At 37.7% G+C, this 23,752-nt stretch overlaps 1 protein-coding gene across 1 annotated transcript in view; it reads right to left on the bottom strand.

Moving 5' to 3' along the window:
* aff2 (AF4/FMR2 family, member 2) overlaps positions 1-23,752 on the bottom strand; it is a gene marked incomplete at its 3' end in the record, with an annotated part of 322,371 nt that overhangs the window by 200,287 nt on the left and 98,332 nt on the right. Inside the window, exon 3 of the mRNA XM_079839776.1 lies at positions 9,220-10,062. Coding sequence (XP_079695902.1) covers positions 9,220-10,062 — 843 coding nt within the window. The remainder of the gene's footprint in view (positions 1-9,219; positions 10,063-23,752) is intronic.

Here is a 23,752-nt window from a genome sequence, read left to right as displayed (position 1 = left end):
GTAGTTAAATAGCTCTATTTTGCAAGTCAAAACGGGACAAACTAATAGAGAGATTTGTCCACTAGGCGGTGCTTAAGGTTAACATTCATCATAAGAGATGCTTCCTCAGGTTCAACATTGAAATGTCGATAGCATTTTAATAGTTAGCGAACATATTTTGGACTGAACAGTTATAGTTGCGCTCTTTTATGATTTCTGGATGAAATGATTTTTAAATTTCCAGCACTGGAATGCATTTTATTACTCGCAATGGTGGCAACTCTCAGACAGGTTGTAGCATAAAGCATTCAGTGTCAATATGGATTGATGTAATTCGACAAACGAACCAAAAAAAGCATCAGAATAGCATCGCTTTCCTAAACCCTTTAACCCCTTAAGCCCTGAAGGTATTTTTTGAGTTTTTTTGTCTGTGTGACATATACAACTTTAAAGACTCATAACTCCAAAACTATAGTAAGGAGAGTCAAATGGTAGGTATCATTTGTTAGCAAACATTTTATATTTTTGGAAAATATAAATTTTATTATATTTGGACAATATATTGCTGAGAAACTGCTGATAAAAGGCCTTTTTTTTTAATATATTTTTAATAATTTTACAAATATTTCTTATGTAACATTCAATAACTCAGGAAGGAAATAGGCCAGCAGAATAATTCCCCTAGATGTTCCCCTATATGTGGTCTGCATCTGGATCAAATTTTGTAGCGATTGCATAAAGTAATCAAAAGTTACAGCATTTAGAACAAAAGTAGCCTTTTTGTTCATTCCTTGACACCCTGAAAAAATCTAGAAAACTGTTGTTTTCTGAGTGACATATACAACTTTAAAGACTCATAACTCCAAAACTATAGTAAGGAGAGTCAAATGGTAGGTATCATTTGTTAGCAAACATTTTATATTTTTGGAAAATATAAATTGTATAATATTTGGACAATATATTGCTGAGAAACTGTTGATAAAAGGGAATATTTTAAAATATTTTTTAAATAATTGTATAAATATTTCTTATTTAACATTCAATAACTCAGGAAGGAAATAGGGCAGCAGAAAAATCAAATTCAAATTTTGTGGCGATATCATAAAGTAATCAAAAGTTACAGCATTTAGAACAAAGGTAGCCTTTTTGTTCAGTCCTTGACATTTACAAAACTGTTGTTTTCTGAGAGAAATACACAAATTTAAAGACTCATAACTCAAATTATAGCAAGGAGAGTCAAAAAGTATGAATTATTTGTTAAAACACTTTTAATATTTTTAGAAAATATAAATTATTATTACATTTGGACAATCTAATGCTGAGAAACTGCTGATAAAACATTATATTATTACAATATTATGTATATTATATTATATATATTATATAATAACACATAATGGGTATCATTTTAAAGCTTAGAATCTCATTTCGCTTTCCAATGAATTTATCATTTTTTATATGCTCTTGACGAGCGCTGAGTTATTCATCTAAACCGGAGTGTACCGCCCGCGGGCGCCCTCTAGCTGCTATATAACGTAAATGGCCATATTCTGCTAAACTGCACTGATCAACACATCATCTGTGAGGAATATCTCGTGATCGACGCAATGGATTATGGTGTCCTTGGTCTCTTTTTAATCGTGGGAATCTCCTGCAAAGAAGGTTGTGCCATGTTTAACGATCGGAGAAGGTTTCATGAAGCTACAAGCGTAAACGCGACTTTAAAGCTACTGTTTATTAGCGGATGTGCTCCTGTCAGGCTATAATGTGTAATAATTCAATGAGTGATATTTTCTGATTCGAGTGACGGATTGTGGTGTTCTTGGTCTTTTTTTAATCGTGAGAATCTGCTGTAAATAAGGATGTGCCATTTTCAACGATCAGAGAGAAGTTACAATGATAAACGCGATGTTAGTGCAACAATAGCTTATTTAAGAGTATGTGCGCCTGTTAGGTTTTAATGTGTAATAATTCCATGAGCCATATTTTCTGATCCGAGTGACGGATTATGATGTCATTGGTCTCTTTTTAATCGTTGGAATCTTCTGTAAATAATGTTGTGCCATGTTTAACGATCGGAGAAAGTTTCATGAAGTTGCAAGCATAAACGTGACTTTTGTGCAAAAATAGCATGTGCTCCTGTCAGGTTTCATGTACATAATTCAATAAATCATAACTTCTGATCTGAGTGGCAGATTATGGCGTCCTTGGTCTTTTTTTAATCGCGGGAATCTGCTGTAAATAATTTTTTTAACGATCGGAGCTTGTTTCATGAAGTTACAAGCAAAAACGCCAAGTCTAAGCAACTGCTATTTTTGTACTCCGCTCATGTGCTTCTGTGATGTTTTCTGTGTGCCATATTTCAACGAGGGATATCTATAGATCTAAAAGACAGATTATGGTGACTTTTCAGGCTCTTTTTAATCGTGAGAATCTGCTGTAAATAATGATGTGCCATTTTCCACGTTTAATGCAGTTACAAGCGAAAAACGCCACATGAATGCTGCATCAGTATATTATTTACATATGGGTCTTGCAGGACTTAACTTACAAAAACTCGCTAAAAGTTTAGTCAAAGCCCAAAACAATTAGGCTCGTTGTATTCTGCTCCACGAGACCTTTCAAATGACATATGACACATGACTATCTGAGCTGTATGATGTGATTGACACATGGCAGAACATAATAACCCCCCCCTCCCCCCTCCATAAATTATGTTTTTTTTTTTTCAATTTTATCAGCAAATAACTCATCACTACTTTGGAGATAATCATAATGGCTACATTAATTGTAAAGTTTAGACTCAAAGCTTTCAAATGACACCTATTTTGTGTTGATCAATGCAGTAGTTTTGAAAAATATGACAATTAATTTTTTTCACAGCTAGGTGGCGCCCTCGGGGAGCAGCCATAGACCGTAAAAAAATATGGACGACGCGACTTCATTGACTTCCGCTGACCAAAGTTGAAGCTTTCATAGGCCCGCTCACGGCGCTGACATCTTGGGACCGAGTCTGCGCAGTAGCGATCTCGGGACTGGAGTTGCGCAGTAGAGAGCAGGAAGTAGAGGCGCGATTATCAAAAGCCCGCCCACACTCTCGCAGATGCAGAACAATTCATTATGTTGGTGTGAAATAAACAGTTATGGAAATGTAGAAATTAAAGCTAAAGCTCCAATCTCCTCCCAAAAATCCAGAAAAAAGTCCGTTAGTGCCTCAGTGACAACTTCACTCAGAGAAGCCGTCAATCTCAGCTGTCAATCATGATGTCACACCCCCCATTTTTATAGCATCAAATAACTCACTAAAACTAAACTTATTTAAAAAACGAACACTTGAAATGAAATTATTGTAATAAAAACTGCCTAAAATGACAGAAACCATCTTTAGGAAACAATTATTTGAAGTGTAATTAAATTGTTTAGTGTGTCTCGCGCCCATTCAAATACATGGAGAGGTGGGGTTTAGGAGCTATACTGGGACCGGCCACCGGGGGGCGATCGAGGCGCGGAAGCTTCAATTTCTGACAGGAGCACTACAGGCTTGCCTGCGGTGGATGTCCAACCCGGCCCACATCCAAGTGTGACGTCAGGGGCCAGGCCATTGCCACCCTGCAGCCGATTTTTACTTTTTTATTGGTCATATCAATCACAGTAGAGACTGCCTCTACACCAAACACTGATCCCTAAACCTACCCATCACTGTAACGAATTAAGTACTGATTGCCTACACCAAACTCTTTTCCCTAAACCTAAATTACCCATCACTGTAACGAATTAAGTACTGATTGCCTACACCAAACTCTTTTCCCTAAACCTAACCTACCCATCACTGTAACGAATTAAGTACTGATTGCCTACACTAAACACTGATCTCTAAACCTACCCGTCACTGTAACCAATGAAATTAGCTGCAGGGCGGGATTTCTGACGTCACACTTGAATGTGGGCGGAGTTGGATATCCACTGCAGGCTGCAGTGAGCCCTACTTGCCCTCGGGCGGTACACTCCGTTTTAGATTACTAACTCAGCACTCGTTTTGAGTATCCCAACATGGATAGATGCATTGAAAAGCTGAGACCTATTTTATATTATTACATTCAGTGGTTGCTTAGTAAGCCCCCCGTGATTTTTTTTCGCGGGGGGGTGTCCCGGGGCTGGGACACTTCGGGTTTAAGTGGTTAAATGGCAGGAGGCATCTGCGTATCAAAAACAGGCAAATCAACACATTAATATTATTCAACATATCCTAGCTTTACAGAACATATCCAGATGACACCCCCTTTGTAATCGTTAACATTAATGTAACTGTAATTTAATTACACTTTTTTTCAGTAACTCTAACAGATTACAGTTACATTTGTTTTGTAATTAAATTACATGTAACTAGTTACTCCCCAACACTGCTGTTTGTTCAGCCAATGGCAGTTGAAGAGTTATGCAGTTTGGCGAAATCTCAAACCTCACCTTTAACTTCACAGGTTTACAGAGGTCAGTAAGGATTTGGAAACTAAATGCTAATGTACATTCTCAGCAGCTGAGATTTTCCTGTGATCTTATACAGTGATCGTGCAATCACTCTGCTCTGATCTGGGATCGACACGGCCAGGGAAAAACAGGGACTGCATTTATATGCAGCAGATGTCGGCTTCTCCATTATATCTGATCACAAAGAGCAATCAGAAAGGAGACTGTGGCTTGATGAGAACTCCTCTGCCAGACTCCCGACCCAGACTCCAGCCCTCAACGCCATGACATCATTCACCTCTGCTGCCCACTGAGATTGCTTTCAGGTACTGCTATATTTAGTCATAGAACAGACCAGGAATACTCTTGAACAGAAAAAAAAATGATTCAGTGTCACATTACAAAATTCAAAATGAATTGACGTGCGGGTGATATTATCAGTGTATAAATGTGTGTAATTGTATATCAACATAATTACATTAATATGATTTATAGTACTTAATTCACTCCGTCAATGTATTATCTTGTGTAAAAGTATATCATAAAATAGTTTGTAATAAAAACAACTGAAAAAATGAATAACCAATCCAGCAAAAATATAAGCATGGTCTCCCGGCATATTTGATGCATTGTTTTAAATAGCCCAGCATGCTCTATCTTCACAGATATTATTGTCTTGTCAAATCTGCGCTTCAAGGAGCTAGTGATAAAGCTATTAGTCACATAAAGACTGGGTAATACTGGGTGCAATAACTGTTTTTAGATGGATCAATAGTCTTATCTGTCTGTCGATGTCTCATACACTGACAAAAAAAAAAAAAAAGAAGTGAGTCGCTCTTTCACAGCGAGCAGCTCAACGCTAGACACTAATCAATACACCAGGCGATAACAGAATGCTTCCAGAGCCATTTAGCACAGTCTTATCACTCTACTGAGTGCTCAACATGTCAAAATATTTTGTGGTGGGGTGGCACAAGGGAACATTTCATGCCTATCAAGGGGAACAAGCTTCTGCTTTTCAAACTAAAGGATGGCACTTTTAGGAGTTACTCTTTCAACAGTGCAGAAGTGTGTGGCAGTCTGAAGATAATACAGTTGTGTTAGTAAACCACTACAAAGCTACTATGACAAAGCTATCACAATTAGTGCTTGATTCATTTTTGTCTACTGGTGAAAAATGTTTCAATGAAACAAACTGTTGTACATCACCGTTTTCAAATGAAAATCTATAAGTTTGACACATACAATGTATTGTTGGCTTTTGTCACAAATATACCCATGTGACTTATGACTGGTTTTGTGGTCCAGGGTCACATATAGATTCCTAGTGTTACTGTGACCAATGCATGTTACTCCAATTGGGGGAAAAAAAGTTTGCATTCAAAACCTTAAGGTAAGGTAAGGTAAGGTAAGGTAAGGTAAGGTAAGGTAAGGTAATTTATTTCTAAAGCACAATTAAAAACAAGAGGTTGTTGATCAATGATTGTTGATGGTTGTTGATCATGCTGTGCAATTTGAATATTGATGTGCAAAGAGCAAATACACGTTCCCTATTTTTCTACTCATCTCTACTTCTACTCTACTCCAAGTTAGAAAGGTCCACAACTATTGCAATATTGACAATTACCATTGAAACGTTCTGAAAGTTGTTGATTATATGACCTAGATAAAAGCATTTTAATTGACTCATTTGAGTCATCACGCATTTTGGGCCAGATTTACTAAACATGGCAAATTAGCACGAGAGCGCAATTCCAAAAAAAGTGCCGATGGGAGTGGAAAGTTCAGCGCGTGATCTACTGACGAACACAGACACAGCTGGATCATTTCCATAATGACCACCGCAATCTACCAAGAGCCGCGCAAATTAGCGTCTGGTTTAAGACATGCTTTTTTGTGCATTAATACCAGCACATTGACTAGCTCAATCCTTAGTAAATCACCTTGCATGATTCATTTAAATACTCTCCTCCCCAAAATAACTCTGTCCACACCTTTTCAGCACAAATTTTTCACTTTAGTCTTTACTCCTGACAGTAGTTTTTTAACACCAAAAGAGGGTTTGCGCTGGAGCAAGTTATTAGTAAATCTGGCCCTTTGCATAAATATGTTGCAGAATGCTACTATTTGTACAACAATAGTTTTGAATGTGTGATAGATTAACTGCCTCAAATGTTGCATTATTTTCATTCCAACAAGTCATCCTCTTCACAGATTTGTTTTGCCTGAAACATCACAAAGAACCAGCTTATAAAGATTTGTACGTGAATCGCACCATTACCACTGACAATATTTCCTGTCTCAAAAAAAATAAAATAAAGATTTAAGCAACCATAACGCATTCTGCCCATTTTGAACACAATATAATACCATCCGCTCATGTGACAACAAAGAAAACCTGGGAGGATATACAATCAGGAAAGGCTTTCACACAATTCAACACCTCAGCCAGAGCGAACCTGGATAAATAAGCCTGAAGAGCTGAGGAATAATAAGTAGCCAGCACAACACAGTACAGGTGAATCCCACGAGAGCCGCTTCAACAGAATCCACTCCTTTTAACAAACTAAAGCTACGCAAGGCAGGGTGGAAAAAAATCAAATCAATGTCCTTGAAGATGTTTTCTTTTCTCCTGAGAGCCATCTTGAAAGAGTGGCTCTACGCGTGCTCTCTTGCGTTCCATTTCAATCCTACTAGTCCTGTTTTCGTAACTCCGCTTTTTCCCTATTTATTTTTTCCCCCCCTTTTGCATCTCTCTCTTTTCACTTTCAGGCAGTGACTCATCTGTCAGAAGGAGGGGTTGGGAAAGATGGCGTAGGCCCAGCTGGGGCCCACCCTACGGGGGGTCTTCTATGCCTGCACCTCTTTGCAATAACAACATCCATCTCCATTTTCCTGCAAGCTGACCGGTATGAGGGCACTCTTAGAGCAATTAAAATTCCCCAGGTTTTCACTCTTGCCACATGCTTAACTGTACTGTGCGAACGCACCATATGCTTCAGGATGGGCGATAGTGCAATTTGGAGCCCGATGGCCGCCGAGATCCCCATAGAACAAAGAGGGAGAACAGCTGGCTGCCTCGCCATGGTTGGATAACAGCGAGTCAACCTGTTCAATCATATGCCACTCTTGTTTACCGCACCTTATCTTATTTGGTTTGTTTGCTTTATCTGGATTAAACCCGTAGGTAAGAGGGATGGGAATTTCAAGCTACTGCTCAAACAAGCTTAAGGCATCGATACAAGGCTATTTCTCAAACCTGGCACTGGAAATGCAGGAAAATTACCTCTCACGAGATACCACCTCAAAGTGAAGAAATTCATTAGTTGCTGCTGGGGTTTTATAGAGCCAAACATGAGCCTAAAGCATAATAACAGAACTATTAGCCTGCCACAATCTATTATCTTTAATCTAAGACCACCTAATGGATAAATCCTAAATGGTGGTATCCCCTGTCCTAAAGGTCCATGCTGGGCTTTCAAACGCAGCAATTTCTCTCTACAAAATGCCATGGGATCAAATCCCCCCGCTGGCAGCCATTCAAAGGAAGTGATGGCACTGCATGGCCTGTAAACGGCTTCAGTGTGGCTCATGTATCACGACCCGAGCAAGGTCAACAGAACGTGGCTCTAAGTGTCAGTCCCACAGAAGGGACGAAGTTAACATTGCCGGTGATAAAGCTCCAGTGTCTTAACCTCCGGAGGGTTAATTCAGAACATATGGGCCCAAAAATGTGTATGTGTCTACATGTTCAAGACAAGGAGGGTCTTCTGAGGTGTTTTAGGAACATGACTTATTGAGATGCTACAATGTTAGAGGTCAAGACATGCCATCTCCGTGAAAGTAGATTGTAGTTGACAACCTTTCACATGGACCAGTACTTACTGATCAGTTACTTAATGAACAATTATTAAAGTCTTGTGAAAGTTACAAAGGAGATGTCTTCGAACATACTTGATTATATTAAGTATCAAGTTTGTCAGTGAACTAATCTTGACTTGTTTCAGGGTAAGTCACAGCAGAATTTGCAGCATCTTATTACTTCAATCTATAGCAATATTTAGTACATTGTATTTATTTGTAATGCACACAAATTATGGCCCAAAATAAAGAAGAAATTAATTAGGTTATATACAGTACTTCAATTAAGACACAGGCAGTGATGACATATCATTACTGTACAATGGGGATGTTTGGGAAAACACCTACAATGACTTACTGAACAAAGAGCTGCACTATTTTGCACAGAAATACTATTCTGATTATGAAAAGCCAACATTTTCAGGCATTGGCTTTAACTGGGAAATATAATCATAAACTTGACCCATGTTGTTGCACATCATTCAATCACACAGATCTTCTGAACAGTTTTAACTCTAGAAGTGTTTCTCCTCTCAAAGGAGAGCCAATATCAACTTACGTTAGTAGCGTAAACACAGGAAAATCACAGAGGTAAGAATTTCCCTCTGTTCAAAACAAAACTACAAAGAAATTGATCTTTAAACAAGCCAACAAGAAGACTTCCTTGCAGAGTAGGTAGGTTCACAGGAAAGCCTGAGATTCATTAGCTGATTATTAATGAAGCACTCCATTATGTCAGCCCTTCGTTCTGCCAGGTTTCAATGCAAAACAGACCTAGCCAGGGGAAAGTCAACAGAGCCAAGCCTATCTGCCAACTGTTCCTGTCCAACTACCGCTGCATCCAAACAAGTGCAAATGATTACAGCATTGCAGGAAGCCTGCCCTTTGACTAAGACAGAAAATGGTCACACTCACCTCCCCGGATTGTGGCAGTGTCAGCTTAGGAATTTTGCCCTTGGTCCCAGCCGTGCTGCTTTTGGTATCCAGCAGACCTCCAAATGGCACACTGTTGTACCCTTCCACCAACTCCACAGACGGTTTGAGCTCTGGGGAATCGTTGGGGACCTGGTCTTGGCCGTCCATGGGCCTGACATAGGCAGTGGGTTTCTGCTGCACAGCGCTGCTGGGCTTGCAGTGGAGGCCTTGAGGGAACGTCGGTGTCGAGAGGCCACTAGGAAGCAGGGACGTAGAAGCCAATGGTGAGTTCGAGCCATGGGAGCACGAGTCCTGCTCAGCGGGAGACTTTCCGAGGCCAAGCTCGGCTGTGGCTGGTCCTTTGCCAGATTGTTTCCTATTGGAGTGTGATGAAGTTGTAGGTCCGCTGGGATTCGGACTTGAGTCCTCTTGGTCCTGATCATGTCTACTAGAGGTCTGCTCATGACTGGAGTGCTTCCCTCGGCTGACCGCTTGAGCGGTCTGGATGCCACTTGAACCGTGACCCCCTCGTGACCAGTCTGAAGACCGTAACTTTTTGCCTTGATGTCCATGTACAACGCTAGAACCCGGCACAGTGTTGGCAGGGGGAGGGGGCATAGAGGTGTTGTGGCTTCCAGGTTGGGAGGGAGCAGCTCGGCTTCGCTGAGCCTCAGCGAAGAAGCCTGGCTGGTCGGGTTTCTCCACTGGAGTCTGGGGAACAGAGTTCTTAGGAATGCCTACAAGGTGACTCTGGTTGGAATGGCTAGTCAGCAGCTCCTTCATTTCATCATAATTTCCAAGTGTGTTTTGGACCCGGTTGGCCAGGGCATCCCCTTTGTTAGTCTGAAAGAATGGGGGAAAAAAAATATGAAACAAATGTATAATTCAGCCATATTCCTAACAAAGGTATTTTAAAAGAACAATTAACCACAGATAAAATAAAAATTAATAAAAGTGGCCCATATTAATTATGCTCTATATTCCCAGTATCCTAAAGTCATACAATAGCTTTGATTGAGGAACAAATCCAAATGTAAGTCATTTACTAATAATATTCACCTCCACTGGAATCTTAAATCAAATTCGGTGCATATGGAGCAGACTGGCCTGAAACAACATCAAACATCAGTGGTTTTTGACTGCCTCATAAACAGATGTCAATCATTTGAATTATAATCTTCAACAGAGGTGAAGATTATCAATGAATAACAACAATTATTTACTCACATAAACCTATTGTATGACTCCAGAAGACTTTATATAGCTAGTTATCCTTTTTGAAGATTGATACCCTGCATTCATTATGCACTGTTATTGAATGAAAAAAGATATAGGCATATTCATAATAAAAATAACAGCATACATGCATGAAATTACATGAATGTGAGTAAATAATTACAGAAGTTTCCTTTTTTTTATCTAATTGGAAGAACAATCAACTGTATTGCAAAATGTCAGTGGACTGGAATATTATAATCTAAATTGGTTATAAGATAAAAGATAAAACAATCCACAAGTGTTGTATGTATTATGTGTACTATTTTTGTGAGTGTGAATACCAATTCAGGGAGTAAACCCTTCTCAGTATGGACAGCTCTAAAGACTGTTTGTCAGTATAAAGAACCAGAGTATTTATCATGAGCTTTAGCTGACTAGACCATTAACATAGTTTTGCGATGCAAGCCAACTCTCCATTTGATGTTAGTCAATATTTATGAAACCAGGCAACGTGTGATCACAGAAATGGCGAGACGCTGTATTTAGAATCTATTCAGAATTTTCAGTTTGTTTGCCATTCCTAGCCATGCCTGTGTACTGATTTCCATAAAATAATGTTTGCAAACATCTCCTGAATTTAGTGCAGGCATAAAGATACAGTATTCCCCTCTCCAGAAATATCTGTCCAACACTAGTTTGCTTTTGCTCACAACAAGAGTCCGTTTTATAATAATCGTTATCTTTTGGGTTGTGCGCCACATCATTAGATGCACAGCGTTCTACAGAAGAGAAGCATGCTAGCCCACCCCCCGCGTAATATTTGCATAATACGCAACATTATTCTTAATGTGCAGGCCTTTATTTTTGTATTCATCACTACATTTACATCTTTTCCTTTATTCAAAGCCTCCTAAGTATCAGCACCCACATTTGAAAGAGTCTGAATATAGAGGTACTCCAACAATAAATAAGTAAATGTGTGCTTCTCTTGTGCACTGATACAATTAAAGGCTACGTTAATCCCAGGAAGCAAAAGTAGAGAGAAAAATCTATTAGCATTCTCCATTCATTTCACATGTAATTGCTACATTAATAACAGACAGTGCAGCTCTTCTAAAATGCAAATGCATCTGTTATGGCTTTCAACCACATAAACAGTCAATAAACAAATAATGTTAAATGATGCATGACCAGCATGGCGCATGCAAGGCTATTATGGCAGTGATGGAATTATGCACTGGACTGTTAACATGTGACCTTACACACAATAGAGGATCTGATTCTAGATCTTCTCAGCCTAACATCAAGACTGACCTCTGACCTGGTAAAGCCTGAACACTAATGTCAGCAATAAAACCTTACTGACTGTGTGGTTTTCATTCATGACATTTTCAACAAAGAATAATTTCTGATAACACTTTATTATAAGGTGATGTAGTTACATGTTACTACATGTAGTTACTATAGTAATAACTATAAATTATGCATCATTACAAGTGACTAACCATAAAAAACCTTACCATAAATGTAACTCTATAGTAAGTACATGTAGTTAATTAATATTAATCAGTACTCATTTGATTAAGTACAATGTAACTGTCACCTTAAAATAAAGGGTTACATTTTATTTTAAGGTGTCTGTGTTACAGTGTAATTCTACATTTAAGTACTGAGTAATATGAATGAACTAAATGTGCATACTTTGGAGTTACATTTAGGGTTTGGTTTATGGATAGTGTAATTATTCATAATTTATAGTTATTACTATAGTAACTACATGTATGTAACACATGGGGACTGCAGATGGAAACTAGCATCAGCTAATTCTGGTACAAAACATCTTTTCGTAAAATTAATGTATTTTGTACATTGTCCCTGACAAATAAACGAATTAAATAAATAAGTAACATGTGTAACAAGGACACTGTAAAATAAAGTATTACCAAATAAAGTGTAACCTCATTTATGGATTATAAATAAAAAATAAAACAAATATATCATGCTACATAATAGTTTACAAATAGGTTCCCTCATCAAAAAGTATGATGAAAGCAATTTGTTTTGTATTTATTCATTCATGTATTATGTTATTATTGAATAATACAAGCCAGTAGACTTTTGTTTGCATTATATCCCAGCAAAACTATGATTTGCTACTTGCTATTTATAATTTAGGGGGAGAAGGCAAGCTCCTTCTAAAGAGAATTGTATTGGTCAAAAGTTTGTACACACCCTTGTGGACAAGATGTGTCATCAAAAGTTGTGTCATCAAAAGATGTGTCATCAAAACAATATTAATAGCATCGAAGCAAACTTTACTTAATGTCTTGACTCAATTGAATCTTATTTGAAAATCTGTACTATTCACATACTATTCATTGTTTAAAAAAGTTAAGAATGATTTATTGGTTTAAGTGCCTTTTTGTCAAGCAAAAAAAATCGAGGCGGGCAATTCTTAACTCTTTCCCCGCCAGCATTTTTTATTTTTTATTTTAAGCTGTTTTTGATAATTTTCACAAAAATGTAATGGCCCCTAGAATATTTTGTTGTATGGATATAAACAAAGAAATAAAAGAGCCTCTGCTTTAAAAACAAACAAAAAGTTTTATTCTAGCTTCATGCATTCTTTTTTATCAACACTTGAATATGGGTCAGTTTCATAAAAAAGCAACATTTTGAGCAAAAATCTGAGAATATTACATTTTTGTCAAAGACTACATCCAGATCAGATTCAGACCGATGATCAAACCCAGATGGAGTAGATTTAGTCCATTAACACCCCCAAAAGCTTCACAGTCCTATAGCTCGTCCTGGGTCGACATTTCATTCAGTAACATTAGGCAGTTTTGATTTATATGCTGTTTAATGTTGACGATCACGTTATTTTACATATGCATATGATTACATATAAGATTGCTCGTTTCTGCGTCTTCTTCGCCTGTGTTTTGACCAGGATATTCAATACTCATTCAAAAGACGCGTCATAGTGCCCACTAGCGTATAACAGTGAAACACAGAAACCCGGAAAATTCTGTGTTTGGCAGGGAAGCACTTTTCTCAGAAAGGACGGAAAATTCTGTGTTTGGCAGGGAAGTACTTTCTCAGAAATGACGGAAAATTCTGTGTTTGGCAGGGAAAGAGTTAATAAACTTTTCATTAATTTCCTCCACGTCTGCAGTTATCTTTCTCTAGTTCATTCATTCATAAACATTGAATTGTCAATACAACTGAAACATTTGAGAGAACATCACATAGGCTGACTTCATAAATTGATGTTGGTTTCCTAAAATGGATTTGTTTGAACTCACCATTATGGTGATCAGTATTATTTTGGTTGGGCACCTTGAACTTCATGTATATCATTGTAATTATCTTCCTATTGATTCAGTGATGCAACAAGAAATCACAATTATTTGGTTTTCAAAGAAAGGGAAGTAACAAATAGGTTGCTTTTACAAGATGACCTGACTTCTATCAAAATCCTTAAATAGCCATTTTTCATGTCGAATAATTATCTTTTAAAATTTTATTGCTAACACTTACGTCATAAACATTTTTAATTTTAAAAATGCAACACTTTTAATTGGGTTGATATAATCCTTCTTTATTTGTGACAATATATTGCAATTGACCATGCTTGAGTCTAACATTCAGTATGCAAAACTCAACAATGGTATCTATACTATTTCAAGAGTAAATCTAAAGCAAATTTTCAAGTACTCTCTACAGTTCAACTCTTGTGAACTATACTAACTAAGCATTTTTTAGTACAACATAGTATTTCTATTTCACTTTACTTCATTTCAAGGCAGTCAATTTGCATGTTTTTTTTTAAGTAAGTTTTTTTAAGTAAGTCTTGAAAAAACAATTTTTTTACAGTGTGCTAAATGCAAATCATAAAATGTAACTAAACATAATTTTGTATAGTCAGATAGAAAAATAAACAAAATGATAAACATACAATTATAGAATAAACTTGTAAGGGAGAAAAGAAACACACAAACTTGTTTCCAATCCAAAAAGTTTCCTTGAGCTTTGTAAAAGTAATATTTCTACATTATCTTAATAGTAATACTTTTACATTTTCAACTACTAATCCTTGTTGCTTTTTTCTTACAATAAACAATTTTGGTAAATTTTCGGTCATCAATTGTGCACTGTAAAATCTGCAGCCTCACTATACAGATGACATGAGTGGCGTTCTCGAATGGGAATGTGGGCCAGCGTGGCTCTGCTCTAGTGTTTTTAAAGTGAAAGATCTGAAAGGGACACTCTTGAGTGAGAGGAGTGAGAGGGTGAACCTCCCAGGCGAGGTAGTTTGGTCAACGTGAGGGAAAATCCATCTGGGGCGCACACAAAGAGCTGTTGTGTGAGCTCGACTGCTTGACCGAGGCATGAGAATGCTGGGCCGCGGCCAGACACGCATTCTACAGCTCGAGGGAAGGTGAGAAAGAGAGAAATGCTCTTATTTGAAGCGTTAATTGCTGACATTTTCCGTTCAAGGTTTCTGAAAATTATGAATAAGCCATTTATAAAGGATTAATCATGTACTTAAATTGATGGTTAAAGCTTTTACAAGCTAATTAATGTGATCGTTGGGATATATAAACACTTTAAAATGTCTAGTAGTTTTAGGAGAGGTTTTAGGATTTACTACATAAAAATAAATACACAAAAAATAATAGTTTTTTTGCATAAATGCATCCTTATCTTTTCTGCTTAATGTTCCAGTTTCCTTCTTTTTCAGTTTCAATTGTTATTTTAATGTAATATTAGTAAATGAGTAAAACAACAAACTAAGTTCATGTCTATTCTTGAATTGAAATACAGATCTCTACCATTTTTTACTTTACCGAAATCTGAACTCCAGCATTTCTCATCCAATTTAACTAAGACAAAAATGATCTGCTGCACCACATTCATGTTATTATATGATCTTCCTCTATATCAACAATTGTCTCATCTGTGTCTGTTTTAATTTCTCTTAAAATATTGTAAGATATTTTAAGAGAAATATGTTAAATTTCCACTCACACAGTCTGCGGCTATGCAGCCCCATATGCTACAAACTGTGTTTTGACACCTTTCTATAAGAATCAGCATTAACTTATTGAGCAATTTGAGCTACAGTAGCTCGTCTGTTTGATTGGACCACACGGGCCAGCCTTCGCTCCCCACATGCATCAATGAGCCTTGGCCGCTCATGACCCTGTCACCGGTTCACCACTGTTCCTTCCTTGGGCAACTTTTGATAGAGACTGACCACTGCAGACCGGGAACACCCCACAAGAGCTGCAGTTTTGGAGATGCTCTGACCCAGTCTTCTAGCCATCACAATTAGGCCCTTGTCAAACTCCCTCAAATCCTCGCGCTTGCCCATTTTTCCTGCTTCTAACACATCAACTTTGGACAAAATGTTAACTTTTGCTGCATTATATATCCCACCCACTAGCAGGTGTCGTGATGAAGAGATAATCAGTGATATTTACTTCACCTGTCATAATGTTATGCCTGATAAGTGTATGTATATCAATCAAATAGTATTTCAGTCTGGCGAGTAAACAAAAAAATATATACTAGTCAATGACGATTTTATTGCCAAGGTGTGCGTAGCGGGTTGGATTATGAAACAAAGTTTATACACAAAACAGAAAAAACTTGGCAATAAATATTTAACAGCCATCAAGCTCAAAAAACATTGTTGACATTGATATACATACACTCTAAAAGTGTCACAGAATAAAACGCTCAATCGCAATTCCTTGATTAAAGTATTTAGGAGTTTTAGAGAAATCATTCACTTTTTCGATTGTGATTTTCAGCACTATGAAGTTTTAAACGATACAAGAGACTTTGTAATGGGCCATTACTTAATTGCCTGGAAGGAGCATCTTGGGAAAAAGGACAATATTCTTCTGCCCCTTGTGGCCTTCTTTACTTCAAGACAAGAAGAGATTACCTACTTAAACATACTTAAGTGCTCCAGTGTCAACTGCCTATTTAAAACACTCCACAAAGTCTTGATAAATGCTTGTAATGATTTGAACAGACTTGGATGGCAGAATACAGCCCTGTGGCACAGCAAGATCAGGCCGAAATGAACATATGAACAGTTTCATACAAGCAAAAGAGAGGACAGTATCATATACACCCATGTCTGAGTGAGTGTTTGTTTGCTTGTTTAGGTGGTACCAGCAGTGTAAATGCAGTTTAATAGGGTCATATTAAAAAGACACTGTGTGTTCTAGAGATTTGGGTACTTGGGCGCTACCACTCTGAGCAGGCTATTCACACGCACAACGAGAGTCTTTGTTTTCTCTCTCAATTGCCGGCACTTTTACAACTTCACCAGAGAATTCTCTGTATTTCAAAGAATTTCCCTAAATGGATGTTAACAAGAACCTCAATATAAACAATTGGTTCATTGGTGAAAAACTAATCGGATCCATTTAGGAGCAATTAATCGTCTTTTAGGCTTACATGCTCGATGGGAACATTAAATGACTGTTGAGTATCTCATCATGCAGCAGATTTGCATTGGCTTGATTTAAGTTGGAAATTTCTGTATCCTTCCAAGTTAGGATCTGCAAATAAAGCAGTGTTTCCATGCCATATGTTCAATCAAGAGAACAAAATAAGTCACTTCCAGGCAAACTGGAGGTTGTAGACATTGGGGAAGCCACAGTTGCAACCGGTTTTTCTCCAGTATTGTGACATCAAAGTGAAGGGCAGGGTTTTATTTTATAAGGGCAGCGCTCCTCCTCTCCATCCCTTGCTTATAGCAGACTGACAGTTGGAGGGAAGTGGTAAAGGATATTCAACCCAAGCCGTCAAACTGACGTCATCAGAGAGGGAACTCCATTCCAGAGCGGAAGCAAATTCTGATTAAAGATTACTACAGCAAACTATTTTTTTCTGCTAACTTTTCTGGGTTAGTTCACCCAAAAATGAAAATTAGCCCATGATTTACTCACCCTCAAGTCATCCTAGTTGTATATGACATTCTTCTTTCACAATTGGAGTTAAAAAATGTCCTGGTTCTTCCAAGCTTTATAATGGTAGTGAATTGTTGCTTCTTTTTTGAAGTCCATAAAAAGTGCATCTATACATCACATCACTGCTCCACATGGCTTCGGGGGGTTAATAAAGGTTCACCACAAAACTAGTAATGTGTGCAAAAGTAAATAGTGTCAATTTTAGTGTCAAAAAAGTTCTGTTGAACTTAAGTATTGACAATACTTCAGCCAAATGAGTTCATCATAGCAAATAAAAAATAAAAACAAGCGAAAAGCATGCATTTTTATATACATTTTAGACATTTTATTTGCATCTTTGAATATCCACCAAATATTTTTATATGATATTCTAACATTCACATTCAAATAGGTAGATCTTGTTGGTATGCAAATCCTGACAAATGATGTGAGTTTGGAGCAGAGCATTGGCAGATCAGATGGGGGAGTGTCTAGAAAACCGTGTATCTTCATTTTTAATCAACGCAAAGATAATTGCAATACAATAATAATATTCAACTAAAATGTGTTTTTGTTTAGTATTATCATATGACATTCCCTTCAGTCAATAAAATTAAATCTATCAGCCTTGACATTTTTGGCAACAAGGAAGTGAAGGATACATTAGCACATGTTAGGTCACATGTTGTCAAAAGGCTCCATTGCGAGCTAATTTTAGACTAGGAAATATATATCGATTCACTTTAAAATAAATAAATTATGAATACTATGATGTTATGATGATCTATATGCCACTGATGTTCTATGATGTTCATAGCGTTTCTAAGGATGCTGATTTTTACAAGGCAGACTGAGATGGCGAACGGGAGCATTTGTGTATTTGTTGGAGCACTAGCAACACGTATCATATCAATTGTCGTTATTTGTTCAACGTTGTAAAGAGTGATGCCTTTGTGCAGCGTTTACTACAGTATCTTGAGTAAAGTTGAGCGAGTGGATCTCTGCATATTCATGGTTCCGCGTATACTAAATAAAGCAAGAGACATTCAAGCTATTTTAAGAAATTAATATTTTAATTTTGAAACTTTTAAATACGTAAGATGGGTTTTAACGGATAAAATGATTGACTACAGGGGGACTATGTAAAATATAATGTCATTTAATTTTCTAGCTGTGATGTCATAATTAGGCACAAAAAAATAATATTGTTATTAGACTACTTCTCTGATTTTACAATCAAATAATGTAATCTCAAAGTTGCTGTTGAAAGTCAATGTTGCTTTTTGGCCAAGTCACGATGCTCAAAACACACATAGCGCCACAGAGTCAGAGTATTTACACTTTTCCAGGAATAAACATATGCTATACTAAAGCAATGTCAAGAGAAAAAGTGTGCTATTTCTGTATATTATTTGGCATTGACACAAGACGGCAGCTGACGATGGGACGTTGAATTATTAGAAAAATAATGCAGACCTGAGGCGGTAATGCGCTTGGTCAATGCCTTTATTTGCTTGATCAACATCTTTGTGGGTTTTGGTTATTTTGCTGTTGTAGGTTGTAAGGACCTTTAAAATAAATCAAATCATATTCATTTACTTCATCAACAGTGCACTGACACTTTAAATGAGCGAAAATAGACAGCCGTTGCACTGCTGCTCACGCACCGCTCTGCTTCAGATCGGAATATTATCATCTGTTAACATGCCAAAAAATATATATATATTACACTGCTGACACTTATGGTGTGAAACAGGCCTTTGGGTCAATTTACACACAACACAACTTGTATAAAGAGATTCTTACAACTAACTGTGTTATGATTACTTATAGTTGTTGGTATAATTGGTATAGGAAAAAGTACACCACTTTAAAAAAGTCTTTAAATGATAAGTAGACTGAAGTGTGCTGTTTCTCAACACTGTGCGTTGCGTGTGTGCCTCTGTGTGTATGCTGTCTCTCCTTGACAAGACATTGGCAGTGTTTAAAAAAGAGCCTTGTGCTCATCTGCTGCGAGCACTCAGGGCAACAACTGCGATGGTAATGAATGTGACCAATACCTAAAGATTTCAGTCAAACAGCATCGAAACCTCAACAACACTCAAATACTAAACCCACACAGCACACATTTCTTACTCCGAACGACGGTGCTGTCAGGGAAACGTCTTTGCTATAATTCGATATTTCTTTGCCTGAACGTGTATCCTGTCTGGATCACACAAAGACAGGAACAGCAAACAGCAGAGGTCTACAGAGCCATTAATGCTTCGGATGAAGGATCGATGCTGAGTCAAACAAGAAAACTCAGACTACACATCATTTAAAATCAATAGAAGATTGGTTACAGAGAAAAGGCGAACGAGAAAGAATGCACATGGTGAAATTCCATCAAGAAATTACCCTAAAATAGCTTGGCATCAACGTGAAATTAAAATGGACCCTAATTGTTTATCCGTGAATGTAAAACAATCGGTCTTATTCATTAAACGAGTCGTGTATGTATTTGTGTGTAAAAACTGTGTGCGACTTTTTCCTACCCTAATTTAGAATCATTTGAATTCATCAACATAGAAAATTATTTTGGCACGAGAACTTATTAAATGCACAAAATGAAGTTAAATGACGTGAAGGCCAAGTATGGTAACCCATACTGCCATACAGTGGTGTAGTCCCAATAAAAAAATTGGTACTAAAACCAAAGTCCCTTTCAAGGAAAGTCTGTTCACTTGGCGGCCATATTTGCAACACCTCCGGGCAGCTATTTTTGGCATACAATACCAAGTCCTATCTATTTGAATCCTGGAATCTCAAAAACTGCTTGCCGAACTCACAATTAAATAACATAATTTCAAATCAGCAACATAATCTGTCATGAACTGTCCCATAAATGTAGTTTCCTATTATCAAATAGCATTAAAAAAGCTTATTTTTCAGGCTAGACAAGCCAATGCGCATGTGCAGTCCTAAGCGCGAGTCTCAGGTTTCTATGGGAACCGGAGCTTCTAATGGCAGCTGCAGTGACGCAATGACTTTACCAATCAGCGATTGGCTCTTTTACTTTAGAGGGCGGGACTATTCCGCCATATTGTGCGTTGCAGTTTTGCCCATTCATAAGTAATAGGAGTGAACCGTCTTTCTATATCTGTAGTCTTTGCTATACCCAGTTACAGTAAAGTAAATATTTCCAGATAATATTTTCTAAAATTTGCTTTGGATTTAGTACAGTGGTAAGACAATTACGTAATTTAAAAAATAAGAATTGTTATATATAGCTACTCATAATTTGATGCCTAATTAATTTGAATCATACAGTATAAGTGGGTCTTTTCACATAAAAAAAGCTATAGCTACTATCATTTAGGAAGGGAATTATATCTTCTGCAGAGTATTATTATATTTGGGGGCTTTTGACAAGTTTGAGTTTGGATCTGTGGACGGCTCTGTCTCTCTCCTACACACAACGAGACATTAAAGCACAAGTGACTTTAACAATAAAATTGTTTTGGGAAAGTTACTTATAAGTGATGCTCTCTCTTCAATAACTGCATAGCAATAACTTTCAAAGCAACAAAACAAGTGGTGTACAAAAATATTGATCCTTAGAAGTCGTAATATGCAAACAACCCAAAAAGTAAGAATACAGCGTATACGGCCCCGAATACTCCACTGCTCCCATACCAATATTTTGTCCGGAATGTGCCATTCTCAAGGCAACTCAGTTGTTTTTTGCCGGTACTGGGAATCAAACACGCAACCCAAAAAGTAAGTATATACGGCGCATATGGCCCCAAATACACCACTGCTCCCATACCAACTTATTGAATTTGAAGATCAAGGTAAATTGTTCTTAATTTGTCTTCGGTTGCTTCCGAAGGGTAGTTCTAAATGAAAAAAAAAGGGATATTTACAAATAAGAACAATTTGGACATTGTCATCCTGTTCAAAAGTTTTCACCCCCCGACTCTTAATGCATCGTGTTTCCTTCTGGAGCATCAGTGGATGTTTGAACCTTTTTTTAATAGTTGTGTATGAGTCCCTCAATTGTCCTCAGTGTGAAAAGATGGATCTCAAAATAATACAGTCACTGCTGGAGAGAGTTCAAATATGCAAAAGATGCTGGAGAACTGAAGAATTTTTGGGACATGGAGGATTTTTCTGAAGAACATTGGGCAGTTTAACTGCTCAGGACAAACAAGGGACTCGAGAACAACCATCACGAAACAAAAAAACAGCCGTGGATCATCCAGGGAACGACACACATCACTGATAATCAATGGTTCAAAAACTTTTGAACAGGGTCATTTTTATAAATTCAGCTATTTTTTGTCTTGTGACTATATGTAAACATTATTTATGTAAAATATCTTATTTAGAACAGGACTAAATAAAAAATAACATGCATTTTGTATGATCTTTCTTATTTTGCTAAAACTCAAGGAACATATACATGATTTTTCAACCCATCCACCCATATGTTCGACAGAGAAATCCTGAGGGATAAAATGAAGCTATGGTATACTTTTAATTGGTTGTTGTTGCCGAATAGCCAGTTTTATTTAAAATGCATCACATTATAATATAAAATGTCTGACATTGACTTCAGCATCTATAAAGTTTGTTGCATCCTCTATAAATCATCCATAAGAACACAAGCATTAAAGGTAGACATAATTGTTGATGACGAAGTTCATAGTGTTTTTGTACTGCATTCATTCCTTAATTAGGAACAGAAAAAAAAACACTGTCGCCAAGTGAACCTGTTGGCAAAAACAAGGCAGTCATAACAACAATTCCCAGAGAGTAGAGCTAAATACACACTTGAGCACAACAACTTCAGATCACTCCTGAGACCAAGCATTAGACTGATTTTATTTAATTCAGACGTACTATCCGTTCTACGCAATGCGGATCTAACCACAAAAACAACCTGGTAGGCAAAAAGAAAGGAAAAAAACACACACACAGAAATAAGGTATTGTGCGAGCATGCACAGGTAGACGTCTATTGCTCACTTAGTGCGTTTGACTCAGCAAGTTGCTTGTGGTAGAGGGTAATTTGGGAATATTTGCCTTGGGGCAAAAAAAAGGAGAAAAGTCTCTCTGTGACTGGGATGGTAGAAAACTCTTGGAGCTGCTCCAGAGGTCTGACCTTGGCTGGCTGTAAGCTTTTAAAAACAGCCTTGCACAGAGAAAGCATGTCCAACAGGAGTGAAAGGCCACGAAGGGACATTAGGGGGGAAGGTTGATGTGGGAAACAAGCACCAGGGGCGGCGGGGGCACTCAAGCCGCGGCGCTAGTACCACTGGAACTGCTTTGAAGGTGCCAAGCGATCTGGGAACCAGTAAATTAGTCCCAAATAGCTGTTAACGGCACAGTTCCATTAAACAGGATTTAGGGGGATTAGCTAATAGCAGCCTTAGATGAGTGTTTGGGGGGTGGAGGGCGGCAAAGAGTGGTCGCGGAGGGAATAAAAAACGAAGCGCTCATGTCCTAGCTCTCACCAAGAGGAAGGTTCATAGTGGAACATGGAATAAGCCTGTTAAAGGGATAGTTCACCCAAAAATGAAAATTAACCCATGATTTACTCACCCTCAAGTCACCCTAGGTGTATATGACATTCTTCTTTCAGACGAATCCAATCAGAGTTATATTAAAAAAGTCCTGGCTCTTACCAGCTTTATACTTGGCATTGACTTGTTGGTTCATTTTTGACCATAGTCCATAAAAGTGCATCTATCCATCATATATAACTGCTCCACATAGCTCTGGGGGGTTAATAAAGGAGGACCGCCGTACGCAAGTCGACTTGCGCTAAAAGAGTAACCCCTGACGCGATGTATAGGAGCATCGCAAGCTTTGACGCCTCTCTCGGATTAGGCTGGGCAACAAACTCAAGCCCCTCTTCTCTTATATCGAAATTCTTGTTTTAGACTCTAAAACGAGAATTCATGACTGGTGTTTTGTTTTGCTCTATCCTCTGCGCTTCTGCGTTCGAAAATGCACTCTTTCGCTGTAAATTCGATGCGTACCACTGACCGCCGGAAGCTAGTTATTTTAGTCTATAAAGTTTTAATATGGATATTTTTCTTACACAAATGCATCACTTCGCCACAAAAGGCCTTTATTAACCCCGGAGTCGTGTGGAGCAGTTTTATGATGGATAGATGCACTTTTATGGACTTCAAAAACGAACCAACAAGTCAATGCCATTAGAAAGCTTGGAAGAGCCAGGACTTTTTAAACATAACTCTGATTGTATTCGTCTGAAAGAAGAATGTCGTATACACGTAGGATGGCTTGAGTAAATCATGGGCTAATTTTCATTTTTGGGTGAACTATCCC

Source organism: Gobio gobio (genome assembly GCF_949357685.1).
Source record: "Gobio gobio genome assembly, chromosome: 16".
Taxonomy (NCBI): domain Eukaryota; kingdom Metazoa; phylum Chordata; class Actinopteri; order Cypriniformes; family Gobionidae; genus Gobio; species Gobio gobio.
Note: the sequence above shows the minus strand (reverse complement) of the source record. Positions and strands in the feature narration are given on the sequence as shown.